Source organism: Etheostoma spectabile, chromosome 13, assembly GCF_008692095.1.
Source record: "Etheostoma spectabile isolate EspeVRDwgs_2016 chromosome 13, UIUC_Espe_1.0, whole genome shotgun sequence".
Lineage (NCBI taxonomy): Eukaryota > Metazoa > Chordata > Actinopteri > Perciformes > Percidae > Etheostoma > Etheostoma spectabile.
The window spans coordinates 6,307,890-6,325,870 of record NC_045745.1 but is presented as its reverse complement, the minus strand read 5'-3'; the positions used below and the strand labels follow the sequence as shown (position 1 = coordinate 6,325,870).

General features: G+C 42.5%; 1 protein-coding gene across 11 annotated transcripts in view; it reads right to left on the bottom strand.

Annotated features, from left to right (window-relative positions):
• Nucleotides 1-17,981, bottom strand: part of auts2a (activator of transcription and developmental regulator AUTS2 a) — a 400,420-nt gene that overhangs the window by 187,757 nt on the left and 194,682 nt on the right. For all 11 annotated transcript variants that reach the window (XM_032533773.1, XM_032533770.1, XM_032533775.1 and 8 more), the window contains one exon: nt 10,177-10,278. In XM_032533773.1, coding sequence (XP_032389664.1) covers nt 10,177-10,278 — 102 coding nt within the window. The remainder of the gene's footprint in view (nt 1-10,176; nt 10,279-17,981) is intronic.

Genomic DNA, 17,981 nt, shown 5'->3' with positions numbered 1-17,981 from the left:
AGTGTGTGGGGAGAGAAGGTAGAGAGAAGGAGAAAAAGACATATAGGACTGCATCGCCAATGGAAATGGGACACTAACAGAGACAATTGGAGGCGAGACGAGGCCAACACTTGTGTGCAATGAAGACAACAGTCGAATGGCTATCCTGTGGATTCCGGAGGCCTGACATCTAGATTGCAGATGGATAAGTGCACGCTAAAACAATATCCCACCAAACAAAAAAAACATTTCTCATAGCTGTCTCTATTTACTGAAAGGCTCCTCGTCTCCCACTGGGGCAGAAACAAATGAAAATGTAATTTCTCTACTCATGAACTCCTACCTAGTCTGGTTTTTCACTGCTGGCAATTTCATTTCGCTTCCAAATTTGACTTAAGCCCACGACTTGGGGGAAATAATGTCTCTGGAATAATCTTCCGCAACTGTAATTCCAGCGGCACTATCTCTCTCTCTTTCTTGGTATATCTGTGTGTATGTCTGCCCATCTATCTACAGTATATCTATTTAGTTTTTGTTGGCGCTACTGCCTTGTGGTTTAAGGAAAATTGCACTTGCTACTGAAATAGAAGTGATGTGACATCCAATGCCTCACAGTAATCTTGGCAGACGCACAGGCCTTGAATAAGACAGAACATGCCCTTCTCCAGCACAAGGGAAAATAATAGCTATGATGCACAGCTTTGTACAGTGTAGTCTGTCTAAAAGAAAAACAGGGGTTCAATTCCAAGCACATGCGAAACATAATAATAGCAATATGTTCTCAGATTGTGAGTGTGGCATCACTCTGCTGCACTGTGTAACGCTTAGTAACACAATTCACTGTTTCCCATGCTTATTATCACTTTACAGTATTCTCCCCTTGTTTGAAAGCAGTGTTTTAAAATGTATAGCATGTAAGCCGGTTTTATAACAGCACACATTCTGGTGTGCACATAAAGGTTTCAACTGCCAAAGTAACTTTGACATCATTGGCAATATCACAGTTTTTCCATCCTGTATTTACCTACTAAGTCTGGCCTTTATCTGCACTTTGAAGCTTACAAGCTTTTTACCCTGCAACTTGTACTCAGTGGCCACTTTATTAGGTACATTTGTGCAATATCATGGAATAAATTGTACTTTACAGAGTTTATAATCCTCAGTTTTTGTTCATTCTTGGAGCCATAGTTGTGTTGTTGTATTGGACTACATTATATTCAGTTTCTAATATTCTGACTCCTTCCATTTTACACCACTGGCTATACTGACAACACCACCCACACCTTAATAATCCTTTCATTTGGTCTCATTTGGTCGTATTTGGTTTAATAAAGTGTATGTTTGTATAACTTTACCATGGTGTGTCTCCTATTTGTTATGGCTTAAGAACCAGGTCATAACAAGTATTTCAGTGCACAAAAATTTAAAAACACTTAAATCTGCAAAACAGATTTTGTCTGACACATTTCTTCGTAGCTTTGTAGATCATTGTACATCTCCTTGTTAGATATCAAATAGTTTTTTTATTGATACATATTGCTGCATGACTAAAATGCATTTTGTTTGTGGGGAGTGGCAGACCTCATCTCATTTTTTAGTTCAGCTGTCAAAAACAGCAGGATCACACGCACGAGGGAAGATGTATATTAAACTGCTGTGTTTGGCCTATAGATATGACAGATCGGGTTCGTGAATCAGCAGGCCTCCCTGTGTACTCCCAGTACAGCATTCTCAGCCCCTTGTGCATAACAAACAAACTCAACAAGACTAGACACAACACACACACACACACACACACACACACACACACACACACACACACACACACACACACACACACACACACACACACACACACACACACACACACACACACACACACACACACACACACACACACACACACACACCAACCCTCCCACACAGCTTCTAAACCCCGCAGTTAAACTCTGTGGTATAAACATACACACACCAGGGACTCACATATATAAAACACACACAAACATAGGTCCTTGGAGAGGTTTGCATCACCCCTTGGATATTCATGTGGACTGAATGCTATGGGTTAAAGAATTACAACATCTTACACAGATATTTGCGTCATTTCTTTGTTTATAGTGGCTGTGATGAGCCAGGAGAGAGGGTAAGAATGATTCGATGGCTTAGGAGAGGTAAGCGATATGTAGCAGTGAATGGCCAGTAATCATGTTTATGAGGGCGAGATGGTTCTGGACTCCCGGAGTGTCTGATAGTGTTTTCTCTGGCTCCCAGCTTGGGCCCGAGTACACCCCTACCAGGCCATTGTGATTGAAGTATGCGCTCTAGCTCAGCTTCTCCTTGGGGGGTAAAAAGGTGTGTGTAATACCGTTTGTGTGCCCTTGTGTATTTGTGTTTGTGTGTGTGTTGGCCAGTGTGTATGCATAAAGAGGAATGTCAGTCGATGAAGACCTCCCATCACAAAAGAAAGCACCACTTCCCCTTTCTCCTTCATGCAGCCAGTTCCCACATTGCTCGCATTGCTATGGCAACCGGCGCTCTCTCCTTGGGCTCTGCTGCATCCAATCAGAATGAGACCTTTGTAGAGATTCCTCTGGGCTCCACTTATTCAACTTACCCCACCGGAACAGGCTCCACGCTGAAAAGGCTGGAACAAAGAGCAGAGAGACTCCCTCGCCAGAGCCCCGTATGACATCAAAAATTGGGGCTACGGGGTTTGGGTTACAGGGAATGCGGACGTGATACGTAGCCAAGAGCTGCGAGACGCAGAGCAAAAGCAAAAACAGGGTGGCAGCGCATGGCCATGGCCAATTTCAGTGGAAATTATGTGGAATAGGATTTGTTATTGGAAGCCTCAGAGCCTGAATACTTGGCAAGTATGGCGTGGCTCTGGCACTGGTTTAAGCTTGATAAGTCAAAATGGATTCCGGCTGAGCCTATTTATGTCATTCCTGAAAACATATGGATAGGATTCAGGCGCTCAATACTTTCAACCTTCAACAATGACATTCAACACCACTTCTCCAGTCCATTAATCTTCCATGAGAATAGATTTATCATCCACAGCACTGAGGGACTGCATTGAGTCTGCATCAGCATGTACAGTATTTACCCCACCAACCTCGCTCTGTATCAATTTCAACAATTAAAGAGCCTTATTTTGCTGGGTGTACAGTAACATAACAACAGTAAAGGTCACAATGCTCCTCTGATTCCTCTTATTTTATTATGTGTTCAAGGCCTTTGGGTGTGGTAAATAATTAGAGATAAACTAGTGCCATGTATTCTCAACCTGGGGGCTGCTCAGAGGTCACTGCACACAATCACACTGTGCTTCTCTCATTCTAATTAGATTTCTGGAGAAGAGATGCAGCCGAGTCTGAGTTAAACACTTGTGAACATAGAGAGAGTGCAAGGAGTGCCCCAAGCAGTTGTAGAGACAAGCCATCCAGGAGGATGTCTCACAGGCCCCTGATGGACATCCTGCTGTTGGGGTACTGGCAGGGCAATGGAGACGCAGCATAATTTTGCTCGACTGCCATGTCACACAGTGTCACATTCTGTCTCTGACATCCGACTGCAGGCGATGTGAGAGACAATGGGAAAGAGAAATAAAAGAGAGAAAAGGGGGCTTGATTTGGAGTGCCAGAGGTGGTAATAAGCATGTCTGGCCACTTCCTGGGAGACAGCCTATTCATCAGGTTGATTTAGAGTCAAAGGTGTAGGCAATTCAAGTGATCTCGTCTCTGGATCCTCTGGCAAGCTGTGCAGTGAACAACAGAACCTGGCGTGATGAATGAGAAGAAATAAGGTGGAAAGCTCTTATTGTGGACATGATATCTTCACCACACAGGAAATTGAGATAAAGTTAGGTAGCTAGTGGGAAGAAAATGTTCTACTATGCATACCAGGTGTTCCTTATGAATTAATAGGAACGCCAGATGGCATGAATCAAGTAGTGAGTCATCCTGTCAAAACCTTGCGCTTTAAATGGGTTCATGTATGATCACAGAATTGGATGATTTTGAGATTTTAACAGCAAGCATACTTACTTCTCTGATTAGATACTAGTCAATATGATCTCTCAGGACTTCTCAGCTGGCCTCTTCATTGTTTAAAGTATTAGATCAAAACCTGGTAAAACTACCTTCAGCTATTACATTATCAATACTAACTCCCCCCCCCCCCTCAAAAAAGAAAAAAACTTAGGCTCAGTCTTATCCTTATATGGGGTGAATGTGCAGGTTTTGTCTGTTTCTCTATATGATGTGTAGTTAGGGCTGGGCATCGAACGTTGATACTTTTATGGCACCGAAAGGAATACTCCAATCCTATGAGTATCAAAAGATTATGTGTCTTTCGGTGCCAAATTTGGGACCCAAAAGCCTCAGTGTGTAAGCGGAAGCTTATCTGTCCTCTGTGCATATTGACAGAGAGCGGAGCTCGACACACAGGCGCGCAGAGGTGAGGACGGAGGAGCAGTCTACGCCGGCTCTGCAGTTGTGTTTAGTCAAGGTAATCACGCAATGCCGATGAAGTGGTTTTAAGTGTGGTTACAGGTTTTCAAAACTTCATGCAGACAGCGTTTGCTGCGATATGATATCAATGGCGAGCCAAAAGCATTCGCGATGCTGTTGCTTTACTTCCTCTGAGACGAGAAGGCACAACGGTTGTTTCTCTGCCCTGCTGACTGACTGGCAGGCTGAGGTTGTAAGGCAAGGCGACTTTCAGCAATAAGGCAATTCAATTCCATTCCTTTGCACTTAGGTTAGTTCTCTATTAGTCCAATGGTGACAACAGGGCAGTCACCAAGTACACAATGTCATTTGTTTTTTTATTTATTATTTATAATATGTTCATGTTATGGCAAAAAAGTTTCTCTTTTTTGTTAATTTTTTAGAGTTCAGATTGATACCAATCCTGAGTATCTGACTGGCACACCACCATCCTAAAGCACAACCAGTGTTATTTATGTTACTCTGAGTGAGCAGGGTTACCAGAAATTTTTAATGTTGATAACTTTTTTGATTCACAATTTAGGTGGAAAATAAAAGTTTTGTGTTTAATGTATTTTTGTTGATGTTGCTATAGATTTTACAATTTATGGTATCAAAAAAAGTATTGTTAGAAACTGGTATCGGAACTGAGGTATTAAAATTGGCACCGGATCGAAAGATTTTTAATGATGCCCAGCCCTATGTGTAGTTATGTAGGGTTAACCAGTTGACTGCCATTCTGTCCCTGCTATGTACATCTGGACACCAGGACAGGATACTAAATACTGTACTGTATCTGTATTGTCTTTAGTCCTTTAATCTGTCCTGACTTTACATCACTGCTTAAAGCCCATTTAACATTTAGTCAAAAAAGATTATCAAGTATCCCCGCACTGCATCTGCTGCTCATTTCACACTGTCCCTATGCCCACACTGGAGCCTCAGCAGTACGATCCCATGATAATGAGCTAATTATAGGTACAGCATTCCTACTTCCATATCTAAATGCTTGTCTCTAATAGGAAACATTTCAAATTATTGAAAGGCAGAGAGAGAAAGAGACGGATAATTGATGCAAGCAATTACAAGTTCTATGTTGGAGCAAATTGGCCAGCATATCTGGACATGTAGGGGGACTGCGACCTCATTTACATCAGAGTGTCAGGAAATAATTGGAGAATGTACTGAGGAGGTGGGATTACATAAGCAGTTCACTTGGACAGTGACATCCAGTTCAGACAAGAAGCTTACGGAAAAGACTGTCTTTGGAGGTCAAGGACAAAACATTTAGAGCAGTCTTGGTATGCTCCAGCACATTTAATCATAATAGTGATTTTTACAACAACAAATATACTTTATGACATTAATCCTTATCCAAAAGCTGTAATTTGAGTATTTGAAATGGTTTCACCACATGCACACAGGATTCTGAATAGGCTGTCATGTTTTGAGTGGAAAGCCAGTAATAACTGAGTGCAGTTTTACCAGCCATAAGAGAGACTTTAGCTGTGTTTGGGCTGAAACCGCTTCAAAAGCACAGGAAGACAATGTGCTTGACTTTTAACAATATCACTTCCAGATGTTTCATTACAAAACAACTTTCCAAGACCTCACCGCAAGAAAACCTTCTCTTGTGAGAAGAGCCAGGACACACAAGTATGGATTTCAGGAACCCACAATTTTCACATTTACATTTCAGTCTGAAAAAAACAGCATGCAAAACTGTCTGGACTAACACCAATAAAGTGCTAGTATTGATAATAATGTCACAACCCGCCTAACCAGGAAAACACACAAACCATTACCCGATGCCACAGGAGGGTATTCCACACAATGTACTATATGAAGATGTTGTCCAAAAGCATTAGACAGCATCACATCTGTTTCAAGTCAACTGGCAGAATTTACTCAGTAGAACAGCTAAAGCTGAATACAACAGAAAGCTGTGGCTTTTGATTAAAATGGCCACTGAAATATAGCGGTGCATTCATTATAGTCTGCCTCTTGCGCCTCTCATCAGGCTGGCCAACACTGACTGGCGGGCTCTGACCCAGTACTCTGGAGCTTCTCTCTAATGCACCCGCCTCTCATCAAGAGCCTTGGGTGGAAAAAATGGAGTAACATGCTGTTTACTCGCAATCCGAGGCCCGTAATTGCCAATTTATTTGATAGGCAGCCGGGTAATGATGGCATTTCACCCCTTGCCGCAGAGACTAAACAGGAGTGATTCATCCCAAGCTCCCTGCCCTCCCTGATCCAGCAGACTCCCTCTGCTCAGGACTGCTGCCTGCCACCCATACTGAAGGGGCCGGGTGGGGGAGGTGGGGGATGGCTACAATGTCGGCTTCAAACAAACCCAAAAGGGAACCCGGCGCTTCAGAGCAAATGCGGCTAAGCCTGCCAATTTAGCTGGGGTTTGGGGTTGAGGAAAAGACAGCCGAGCTGATGTGCCATTTGTAGACCTTAATGAGCTGGCAGGACGGAGTGAGGAGGGATGGCGAGCCAGGCCTGACCTCCCCTGGCCTCTTTCTCCCTTCCAGCCAGTGCCAGGTCGGCAAACTCCGTTCATCTGCTTCATCGGAGCGTGGTGCTCCGTGAGGGGAAGGGAGTGCTACAGCAAATACCATTAGCAAACTGTTGGGTCTAACGAAGAGTTTGGGTCAAAGGTAGCTCCTGTCTCATACCGCTCCCTGGTACTAACCACTGTCTACATTTAGCTGCTTTTCTTTGTTTTTGCACTGTGAGGGAGCATCTGTGCAGTTAAACCACACAAGCAGTCCAGTTGTATTGTACAATGTTACAGTCCCAACACTTTGAACATTTGAGTGGAATGAGCACATTGACCTCCATTGCAGCGAGAAGGCTATAGGCTTTCATAAATCACCTGGACAGACATCTACCTTTATCTGGAACAAGTACAACAGTAGCTTAACTGTATTCTATAATTATGGAAAAAAAACAAAAGAATATTAATGCCAAGCAAAACTGTATTTTTCTTTTTATACTCTCTCCATTTTCCTGTTACCCCTCCTTTCAATTTGAGGAACAGACATCTGCTCCAAAAGCTACGACTTGCACCAATTGCAATGTGTGAAGTGGGTTTTTACAGGTTTTTACAGCCTGGCTGGAGGGGACTTGTTCAGACATAAGTGGGGACCGGAGACGACACCTTACACACTGTGACCATCTAAGGTGACATGGGGGTCTAAAAAGTCTGTCTTCATGCTGCTCAGCGTCCAGCAGCTCTTCTGAAGACATGCTCAGTCTCCTGTGGGGTGGAACCAGGTCTGCTGTTCCTTCTATCCTCCAGAGCCAGCTCAGGTGGAAGTGATTAGAGAAGCGGGGATAGATGCTTCCTGAGAGCTTAACGGAAACCTGACATTTTTATAGAATTTGGAATTTAGGTAACTGTTCAAATAAAATAACTCAAAGCAAACACATCGGCTGGGGCTGTAAATTCTATTCCTTTGAGGGACTGATTTCACAGACAATTTTCAAACCGAATTAAGCAACAGTGATGGGCAGAGTAATAGGGGCAGACCATAACATGATGTAAGTGTTTAAACAGGTTTCATCAGTGTGCAAAGAGTCCAAATCAACAAAGCGATGTAATCTAAATGGAGGGAAATGGTTGGCTAATGAGGCTAAAGCAGATTATACCAATGCCAATTCAGTCAAAGGATCATGTCATTTCAAACAGTGATTTAAGAAACTTCAAAAGACCTTTAAAAAAATCAGAATAGTCACATGCAAACGGATGAATTCTTGCATGTCCCTTTAAGATAACAACAATTAAGATCAAGCTCAGTTTAGCAACCAAATGCAACCCCTTAATCAAAACCTGCTCTGCAGCACCAAAGATCGTTGTTCCAACTGCCTGAAGGCAATCAATATAACGCTGTTACATGACGTGCATTATTCTACAATGTTTGGTAAGAACCAAACACTTGAATAGTTCGACCATGGTAATCAAATATAGATAAAACTGAAACCCGGCTCTCACAAATTAAGCATGAACCATTAAATATAATTATACTGTTTTTCATAATGCATTGTTGCATTATACCTACGTTGTAGTAGTAGCATTTGGCTAACGATTAAGGAATTAGAGATCATAGTGCAACAAATGACAAATTGAAGGCTTTTAACATCCTGTATGACAGCGAAGCATCCATGCATAGGTTAAATGTCAAACCTTCATTATTTCAGCAACATTTGTCTTGGTTTACTGCTACACAGCAAACCCAGTGCAGTCAGACAGAAATCAGCGAGTATTTAAATTCTGTTGTCAACATCAAATTACTGATTTCATTTCATGCCCAGTCAAGAATCGTAAAGCTACAAGCAGAATCAGTTTTGCTTCAGTTGTTCGGCCATGTCTTCCTCAAAGACTAGCTCGCTTCCACGCTGACAGCTTTAATTACGGCCAGATATCTGACTGCTTCACTGTGGATTCTCCACACAAATCAAAGAGCAAGGGCTGGGTGTCTGGCAGCAAGGTCCCTCGAGCCTGCTCCTTTTACATCTTGGAATATGTCACAGGGTGTGGGGACACATAGCCTCTCTTTCTTCTGTCAGTTAATGCTTGCCTTCAGCTCCTCCACAAGGAACGAGGACCTGGGTAAGTAGTGCCTTTCCATACCAGTCATTAAGAGCCTCTGGCTGAGAGAGAGAAAAAATGTGTGTGTGTGTGTGTGTGTGTGTGTGTGTGTGTGTGTGTGTGCGTGCGTGTGCGTTTGTGTGTGCGCGCGCACACACACGCAGGTATACACAAGATGCAAATAGTGCTCTTCACCTGACGTACTCCAGGAGTGCCCTTTAGACATTTAACACAAAGTGCTCTGTAAAGGCTCAATTGTATTGGTTCAACACCTAAAGAATTGATTACATCACAAATACAACTTACCTTTTGTCTTTTGTCCTGTCATTCTGAAGGTGCAAGGCCACATAAACATGGTACATGCTGACTCTTAAATTATGAAACTGGAGTACAATTTTTAACTTTATTGCTGAAAAAACATGCACTGATTTGGAATACCACCTGATTCTCTAGCTCTAAAGTGTAGAACAGCTCTGAAAGGCTTGTAATGTTACGTGTAATGGTTCAGTAGGAAGTTGACATAAAGTAGCATGAATACAAGTATCTTACTATCCACATAACACTGTTTCTTGTTAAGGCAAATGTGCCACAAGCAATACAACTAATGAATAATTGGAGGGGGATTTTTTTCATGATAAATAGTACATTTTCTTTATTTCCTCATGTGAAATATAGCACGATCACTTTTAAATAATTTGTTTTAAAGCAATGAAATATGTAACATTTGTACCAATGCACATGTGCATGCAGGTGACGAGACACAAGCAATAACTTTTAACTTTTTTCAAGAACATCCAGGGCCCCTTAAAGTACTGCTGAAATACTAGTTTTGCCAAACGCTTAGGACTCTGACCACGGCATATAAACATAAATCCATCTGTGAAGATAAAATATTTTCTGTATAGAATTAATCTGTCCAATCTTGTCGTCTTTGTTTGTTTTTTGTCTGTCTTTCAAATGTTGAACCTGTGTAATAAACTAAATATAAAAGTATGAACTGGTGATGATTTTCAGATTTTTGAATATTAAATGAGCTTTACGGTTGTAATAGGTCCTGTGAAGTATGAGCTGTCAGGCAGTGATCTTGCATGTTGATGTACTCACATCTGTCAGCCTGCCTCTGGAGCTGCTTCTGACGGAAGGCTTGGACTCTCCGCTCACACTCTCGCTGTCGCTGTCCTTACAGTTGTTCTGCCCTGGCTTCAGCTGCCAAACACAACACACAGGGAGACCAAGGGTTAACAACATGAAGCAAAACTGTTAACACTGCAGTTTAGAGCTTTACAAGGATATTGCTGGCTAGGGAAGGCGTTCCACAGAAATCGGCTCATGAATATGTGAGAACTGGCAGTATCTATGGCGCTGTCTCTGTAAATCTGTCATGTTTCTGAGCCTATTCAGCGGCCATCACTCCGCTTGCCAACGATAGACGCCATCTGATCTCGCAGTATGAAACTCCTCTCAGCCCACGAAATAGAGAACAGGGACAAAGACCTCTTCAGAACCTTCAAATGGAGCCACTATCCTTTCCAAGCAGACACCACATGCCGAGACAGCAGGAGCTCAGCAAGTGTCATCCTTTATACACTCTGTTCAAGATGCAGCAAAATGACAAGAATAAAGAGGAAGACGTGCCAATCCACGAGCATCTGAAGCCCTTCAAAATCTGTAGAACAATAAAAGACTCTTGGGAGTGTGGAGTCGAGTTGAAGGAGGTGGGGTCTGTACTCCTTGCCCAAGTCTGTGATTGATGTCCTCTGAAGCTCCCATGCTGCTCCTTCCAGACCAGACAAACGCTGCAGGTTTCATTTCAAAGCACATAAAAAGATGGCTTTATGGGACAGTGCAGTAACTGGCTGCTCTGCCAACTAATAGGAAAAGCACACACAAAGGACTTGGACTAGAAGATGATGGCACTCTCCTTTCCCCTACCTCTCCTGCTCTGGAGGGAAGGAGCAGATCTACAGTATATGGTTTTTTTCACCTCTCCTTCAGTATTCTCATTTCAGGTATCCACCATCATTTAGAGCAATGAAAGGGCACAAGGTGTGGGAATACCAAAAGAACCCTTGAGTTGAGCGGGTAATTAAAATGAAAATGTTCCCTTTTCTGTAGCCATTAGCAGTGTGAAAGAAATCCTATTCCTTGGGAGAATTGCATGATGGGTGGAAGGCGGGTGGATTGGCCAGAGTGCTGAACATGATAAGAGAGTTTGAGCACTGGGAATGCCTGATGGGCCTGTTTGACTCCGTGGGTGCACGTGCGTGTACATGTGTGCATCAGTGCTTGTCTATGCTGAGACAAGAGCACACAAGAACCAATTGTGGCACATGCTCAGACACATGCACACCAATGCCCTGCGCTGTGATACCACTAATTACATCCAACACGTTTTATTCCCACAAAAACCAGGGGCACTTTTTCTGGTAAATGCCAGTTTGTCTGAGGGGAGTTTACATATTTTTGGAGAGAAAAAGAGAATAATATCTCATCCAACCTGGCCTGTGAACTGATCCTTGAAGAAAGGGCGAGGGACGCTGTTTACGCCCCGGTCTGTGGCTCCTTCATCAAAACATGTTGACCTATAATATTTATTAACCAGGCTGCGTCCCAGCCAACAACACTGGCAGCACACGGCAGCATACTCATGCATTTATGAATGTGAAAACACACAAAAAAGGCAGACCTTACTGAAAGCTGTCGCTGACTCCTACTTCCCATATTAGCAGCCCAAAACCAAACTCATAGACAGTATGTTAGCTAAAAATAATATAATCAGGCACCAGGGGCGGATCTAGCAGGGGCAAGGGGGAGCCGGCCCCCCCTGTAGGGCCCTGCCCCCCCAGCTGCCCCTCTAACTGTGTTGTCAAATAAACTGTGCTTTTTAAAACAAACTGCCACTATGTCCACAAGCTTCCTTAAACATTGAAACAATTTATTATGAATTAATAATAAATATTAATTGTTGATGTAATCTTAGCTCCCTTCCCCTCAAATACTTAGCTGCGTCCCTGCATCAAGTACATCAAGTACAGTAGCATAACATGCCATGAGACGAATACAGATATAGAGAATTATGATTTGTAATTATAGCAGTTGGTTTGATGAACGCTGGCAATTATAGTAACAATAAAGATAATGGAACTATAACTAGAAATAATAGTTGTAGCAGTTCCGGTTGTAGCAGGGTGTCGAGGGGCATAGTAGGGCATAGCAGTGCGTTTACATATGGGGGTTCCCCCATGTAGCGTCTCCCCCTGCCACCTGCCCTCGCCCTCGCCACCCCTTAGCCTCCCCATGTGAAATGTTCGAGATTCGCCACAGTCAGGCACGAGTGGAATAAATGTAAATGTTTGTATTGTATTATCCAGTAGTGAAACCACATTATCACACAGTCTGTATCCTGGCTTATCAGTGGGAAAGTACTCCATGAAATCCAAAATCTTGCACAAATTTAAATCTGTGTAATGTCTGAAGAACATGTCTAATAAAGACATTCCAATAAAGAGCGACTCATCTTTCAGGGCTATTACATAGCTCGGGACTTGATTACACAGCTATTTGAAAACGTATCCCTCAGCTTGTTCCTTTTAATTTCCCCTTGAGCTCCCTTAAATTACTTCAGAGATATTTTTTTTTTCCCTCCGCAATTCCCTTTCTGAGGTACAGATGATGGATTAATTTCTTTTTATGGCGTGATTAATGGATGTCTTAAGCAAATTGAGGCAATGCTAGTGGTCAGTGACATCAAAAAGTGAAGTTGAGATTTAATGGGCTGCTGTCTGATAATAAATCTAAACGAGAAGCCTTTGTGGACGGGTGCAGGGAGGAGGGGGCAGTCTGTGACCTCTGCTATAGCAACGCTGATCTGATCACTCCAACTTGTTATAGCGTACAAGTCATTCTCTATATTTTTATAGCCTTATAAACCCAGCTTCAGTTTCCTGTAATGAAACCCACTGCATTCAGCCGAGATCTGAGGCAAGGAGATGAGACACATGTGTGTTTGTGTGTTAGCGTGCGTGTGTGTGTGTGCATGCATGCGTGCGTTTGTGTGTGTCTAGATGCCACAGACTGGTGCGTACTGATGCAACAGCATAAAGACATTAATTAAGACGCAGGTCGAGGCATACGGATGCATTTATTTAATGACCTCACTGTATCAGCACAGCCCGGGTAAGAACTGGCCCTGCAGGAAGACAGACAGATGGTTTGAATATTCCAGAGGCTAATTTCACAACAATTAAAGACACAGCGAGACATTAGCATCTAATGAAACATTTAAACTACTAGTAAGTGCATCCACCATCAATTTCCACACAGCGAGGTCTTGTTTTCCTGCAATCTGTTCTGTGTTAAGGGATGAGTTTTTTTCTTGTCTCTCTTACCAGTCTGAATTTACTGAAGTAGAGAATCAACAACTGTTTTCAATCAGCAGTCGGCATGAGGCTTTAGAAGAAAGCAGCCCAAAACTCAGCATGAAACAGTTCATCCCGCAAGTATGAGAAATCATTTAACATTTCTTATAACTCATTCTTTTTTTAAAAACAACATAAACCCTTGAACTTAAGTTACTTGCAACAATTCAAACTGGAATAGTCCAGGTGCTGACAACTGAACATCGTCAAACCCTTAATGAGTCAGTAATGTCAGGGTTTTAAGAAATAGTTATAAAAGTTATATGTTGTCTGTTGAGATAAGAGTTTTTACTTGATAGCTACAAGTGGCAGCATTTAAAACGTTACTGCAGTAGTACTATTACTAAACCCTTGGACATATCCACCAGTTATTTAGTACATTAATGTAGCAGCAAGTGGAAAGATTTGAATACAAATCCTCTTTATGTTTTGTCTTTTTGTCATGAGTCAGACCTGTAAATTCCCCAGGAAATATGAATTTAGAGATATGCTTTGTCTAATAAGCTTTAGATTTTGAGATGTGGCTCAAGACAACACAAGACACATCATTTGACAGATTTTTCAAATCATTTCATGAATTAGTAAAAAACAAACAAAAAGCAACATATTATGTGGAAGAGTGAAAACATGTCAACAGCCAGAGAAGATCCCGTAGGTCACCATCCCGGGAGGGTCTAGAATCCGTTCCAAATCAGCTCATCAGTCCCTACCACAGGAACAACAGTATCTTCTTTTAAAAGCAGACTAAAACAAAACCTTTACCTTTACTTTATCTTTACTCACAAGCTTTTAGTTTAGTAAAACGGGTAAATGTTTGATCATAGAATCAGTATTTTTATCATTATTATTCCTTTTTTGATAATATTGATAATACATGCTTATTCCAGTTTTAGTGTAATACTACTTTCTCTTGTTTTTAACCTTGTTTTTATCTTATCTGAAATGCTTCCATGTATGTAGTAACTCCTTATCTTATGTGTTATCTTGTAGGTTTTTGTCCTGCATGATTTTTGCCAATTTATTGCCTATGAAGGAAATGTGCTATTTAAATAAACCTGACTTGACAATCTGAATACGGCCCGCCCTGTCATTCTATGTGGCCCGTGCATGCTCAAAAGGCATATGATTGTATTTGAATAAAAGTATATGCTGCTTTACAGCGTTCATTGACCATAGACAACATCCCCTACAATGCACGTCAATTTTGTGATCCGCGAAATGATGGCATCCTGCCGCTAGATTGCAGTGTATTCATATCGCCTTTTAACAAGTGATGGAGTTGAAAAAAAGCTGAAAATAATCCCAAAATGTCCAAAAAGATAAAGATTGATGCACAGGGAAGGCAATTTAATACATGTTTGTGTTTCAAAGACAAAAAACAGTATGTGTTTTGTGTTGGAGGGAGTGTTGGTGATGAAGGAATTCAATTTATAATGGCATATTGACACCATAACTTAGCTAAGTATGCTAACTCCAACCTCCAAAAAAAACCTCTGCCCACCTGAGCTTCCAAATGAGGTAGCATTTTTGAAGCGGACCATGCAAAAAGGTATGTGAGCAGGTGTGCCCCCACACAGATAGAGGCTTTTAAAAGAAACACCATTGCAGACGAGTTAAGGAACTGGCAGGCAATCTGACCACGAAGCTGGCCCATGAGACACGCAGGTACCAAGCTTTTTCATGAGCTGTTGATGAAAGCACAGGCAACACGGACACAGCGCAACTATCCACTTTTATAAGAGGGGTAAAGGCAGACTTCACTGTCAGTGAGGAGGTCTTGGATGTACCCGCAATGCATGGGACAACAAAGGGGAAGGTCATATTTAATGCTCTGTAGAGGTCCCTGCCCTGGGAAAAGTTGGTGGGGCTAACTACCGATGGTGCACCTGTGATGTGTGGAGAAACAGCAGGCTTGGTTGGACTAGCAAATAACAAAATGCTAAAAAGTAACTGGCACATCCTCTGAGAACTTATCATTGCATTATCTTCTGGTATAGGATAATATAATGAACACAGTCATGAAAACAGTGAACTTCATTTGGGCGAGTGGCCCAATCACCACTTTTATCCAGTTTTGTAGTTACAACTGGCCCTTTGAGGGCAACCATAATGCTGGCGTGGCCTGGGGTGGAAATGAGTTTGACACCCATGGAATTGATAATGTAGAAGCAAATGAGCTGTAAATGACTTCCTCTTCAAAGGTCTACCATAGTATGGATTTCCAATATTGTATCTTGCCATTTCTTGATGGCCTTGACCAAAGCTAGGTTCTTCTAATAGAACCTACTGTATATTCAATAATACACTCTCGTCTCCACACTCCGGGATTTCAATTAGTCCTAACGTACAAAGGGAAAAGCAGAAGGACCTTGCTTTTCAACATGTCTATTGAAAGTCTGGCTGAAATAAACAAGTGTCTTTACAGAAAAACCTCACAGCCGCATTATTGGAGCTGCCAAATGAAATAGCAAAGGTGCTGTTGAATGTCACGCATGCCTCATAAATACCTACCAAAGCACAAGATGCCTGTCTTTATACTACCAAACATGTCATTACAAAGACTAAATCAATATGAAATGTTTTCATTTCAGTATTGTTGTTAGTGGCAATAAAACAGGATTCAGAGTTCACATTGCACACTACAGGACGTTCCCAGATCAGAGTGCAGTGAAGACTTATGAAATATCTCATTTAACACTGTTCCCCTAAAAAAGTACGCTCAAAAAGCTATTACAACATTGTCTTGAACATGTGGCGTCAATTATTTTCTCACTTACTGAAAAGTGCTCACCGTTGCCATAGTGGAATTTTACAAGTGTATTGACCTATTCTCAAGGGCCCCACTACAGACTCCATGCAATCAAGTACAAAAGTAGGCCTGCTAACATTTCTAACCACAAAGGCCTTTTTAAACAGAGACATACACAACCGGCCTGCCCCAGCAACTCCACCCCCAGCCCCCATCCCTCATCTCACAAAAAGAAAGAAAAAAAGAAGACAGAGAGAGAACTGGGCTCAGTTTTCTGTACCGGCCTCAGTGGGATAGCCATCAGCTCCTGGTTTCCCTTAGTTACGCACAACAGCAGCTGCGGAGCTCGGCGGTAATAAAAACTGGAACAATTTAACAGCTTTTATTGTTCTTCTGCGGCTTTGCGAACAGCTAACCTGTCCTCTCAGGATCTGGCAGAGAGAATCCCACTAGGGCAGCAATGAAAGAGGATCTCATTTACCTAAAAGCACTTATACATTTTTAATTTGCTTTAACAAGTAAATTAACAAGTCCCTCATTTGGGAAGTTTTATGGCTGCTTGCCACTAAGGGAGGACCATGAAAGTTTTATAGATAATCCACTACCTAGGCTTGCTGATAATAAATTGTCTATTTCCTGCGGCACTGTCAAATCCCCTTGGTTTCCACTGACTACACTTTGAATATCTCCTTTATGCTACCTTCAGAGGTCTATATACCGGGGCTATTAAAGGGCTGGGGAGCTTCACGACTCAGCAGTTAAAATGAACAACTTGAAGAATTTCTTTAGACTTTATACAGACGCTTTCGTATATCCTTAGGAGACGCCATTGCCAAACATTAGACCACATTAAGCATTGCTAATTATGTCTATACCAGCCTCTACATCCCATCAGCCTCACAGTGAGCCCATCTCGTAAAACCACCGTGGGCTGGCTGACAGCAGCCGTTGGAAAGGGCTGGGCCTGTTTAACGCAGCGGTTTATCTGACTCGTGTGTAAGAAAAGGAGCTGAGGGTTGGTCAGGGGACGTGAGGGGGGCAACCACACGCCCTATGTCATCTTTCTGACAGTGGTTGCGTGGGCTAGCCCGCCGGCGGGGCCAGGCTCTGACCCAGTGCTTGGCTCTGAGGCCCAGCTGCTTTAACTGCCACAGACAGGAGCCCCGCCTTGCCCTGTCGTCACCCATAACCCCCTCTGCCACCCTCGCTCACAGCCTGTCACTGAGCATCAGCACTTGGCTTCCATTGCCCCAGATTTGTTTACTGTTAGCTCTTTGTGTGGCAAAGAAGTCCCGGTCATCATACAGTGTGAAAATAAGCTATTTATTTTTGTTAAAGTTAGGGTGTTGTGTGTTTTTACATCATTGTGACTAAATGACATATTACCAATACTAGGCAAGTTTATCCTTAAACCTACTGCTTGCCTGTGGATGTCACTCGCAGTCAGCCAGTGGAGCAGTCTGTATTAGTACCTAAGTATGTAACCATGGAGAAGCTCCATTTCCTTTCAATCCTCTAGCATCATTGAGCGGCAGGGATCTCTGGCGACCTTGTCAGACATAGTCTAGCAGACAGATCAGAATGCACCTACTCCGACCAACCTCAGGCCAGAGGAGCCGTTCCTAGACTTGGTACTGGAACGTGAAGCCAAAGCAAAGATATGGAGCCATGAAGGACTAGTAACAGCTGCCGCAGGGCGAGAGCATCCTGAGAGGAGGAGGAGTGGGAAATGGAGGCTGGGG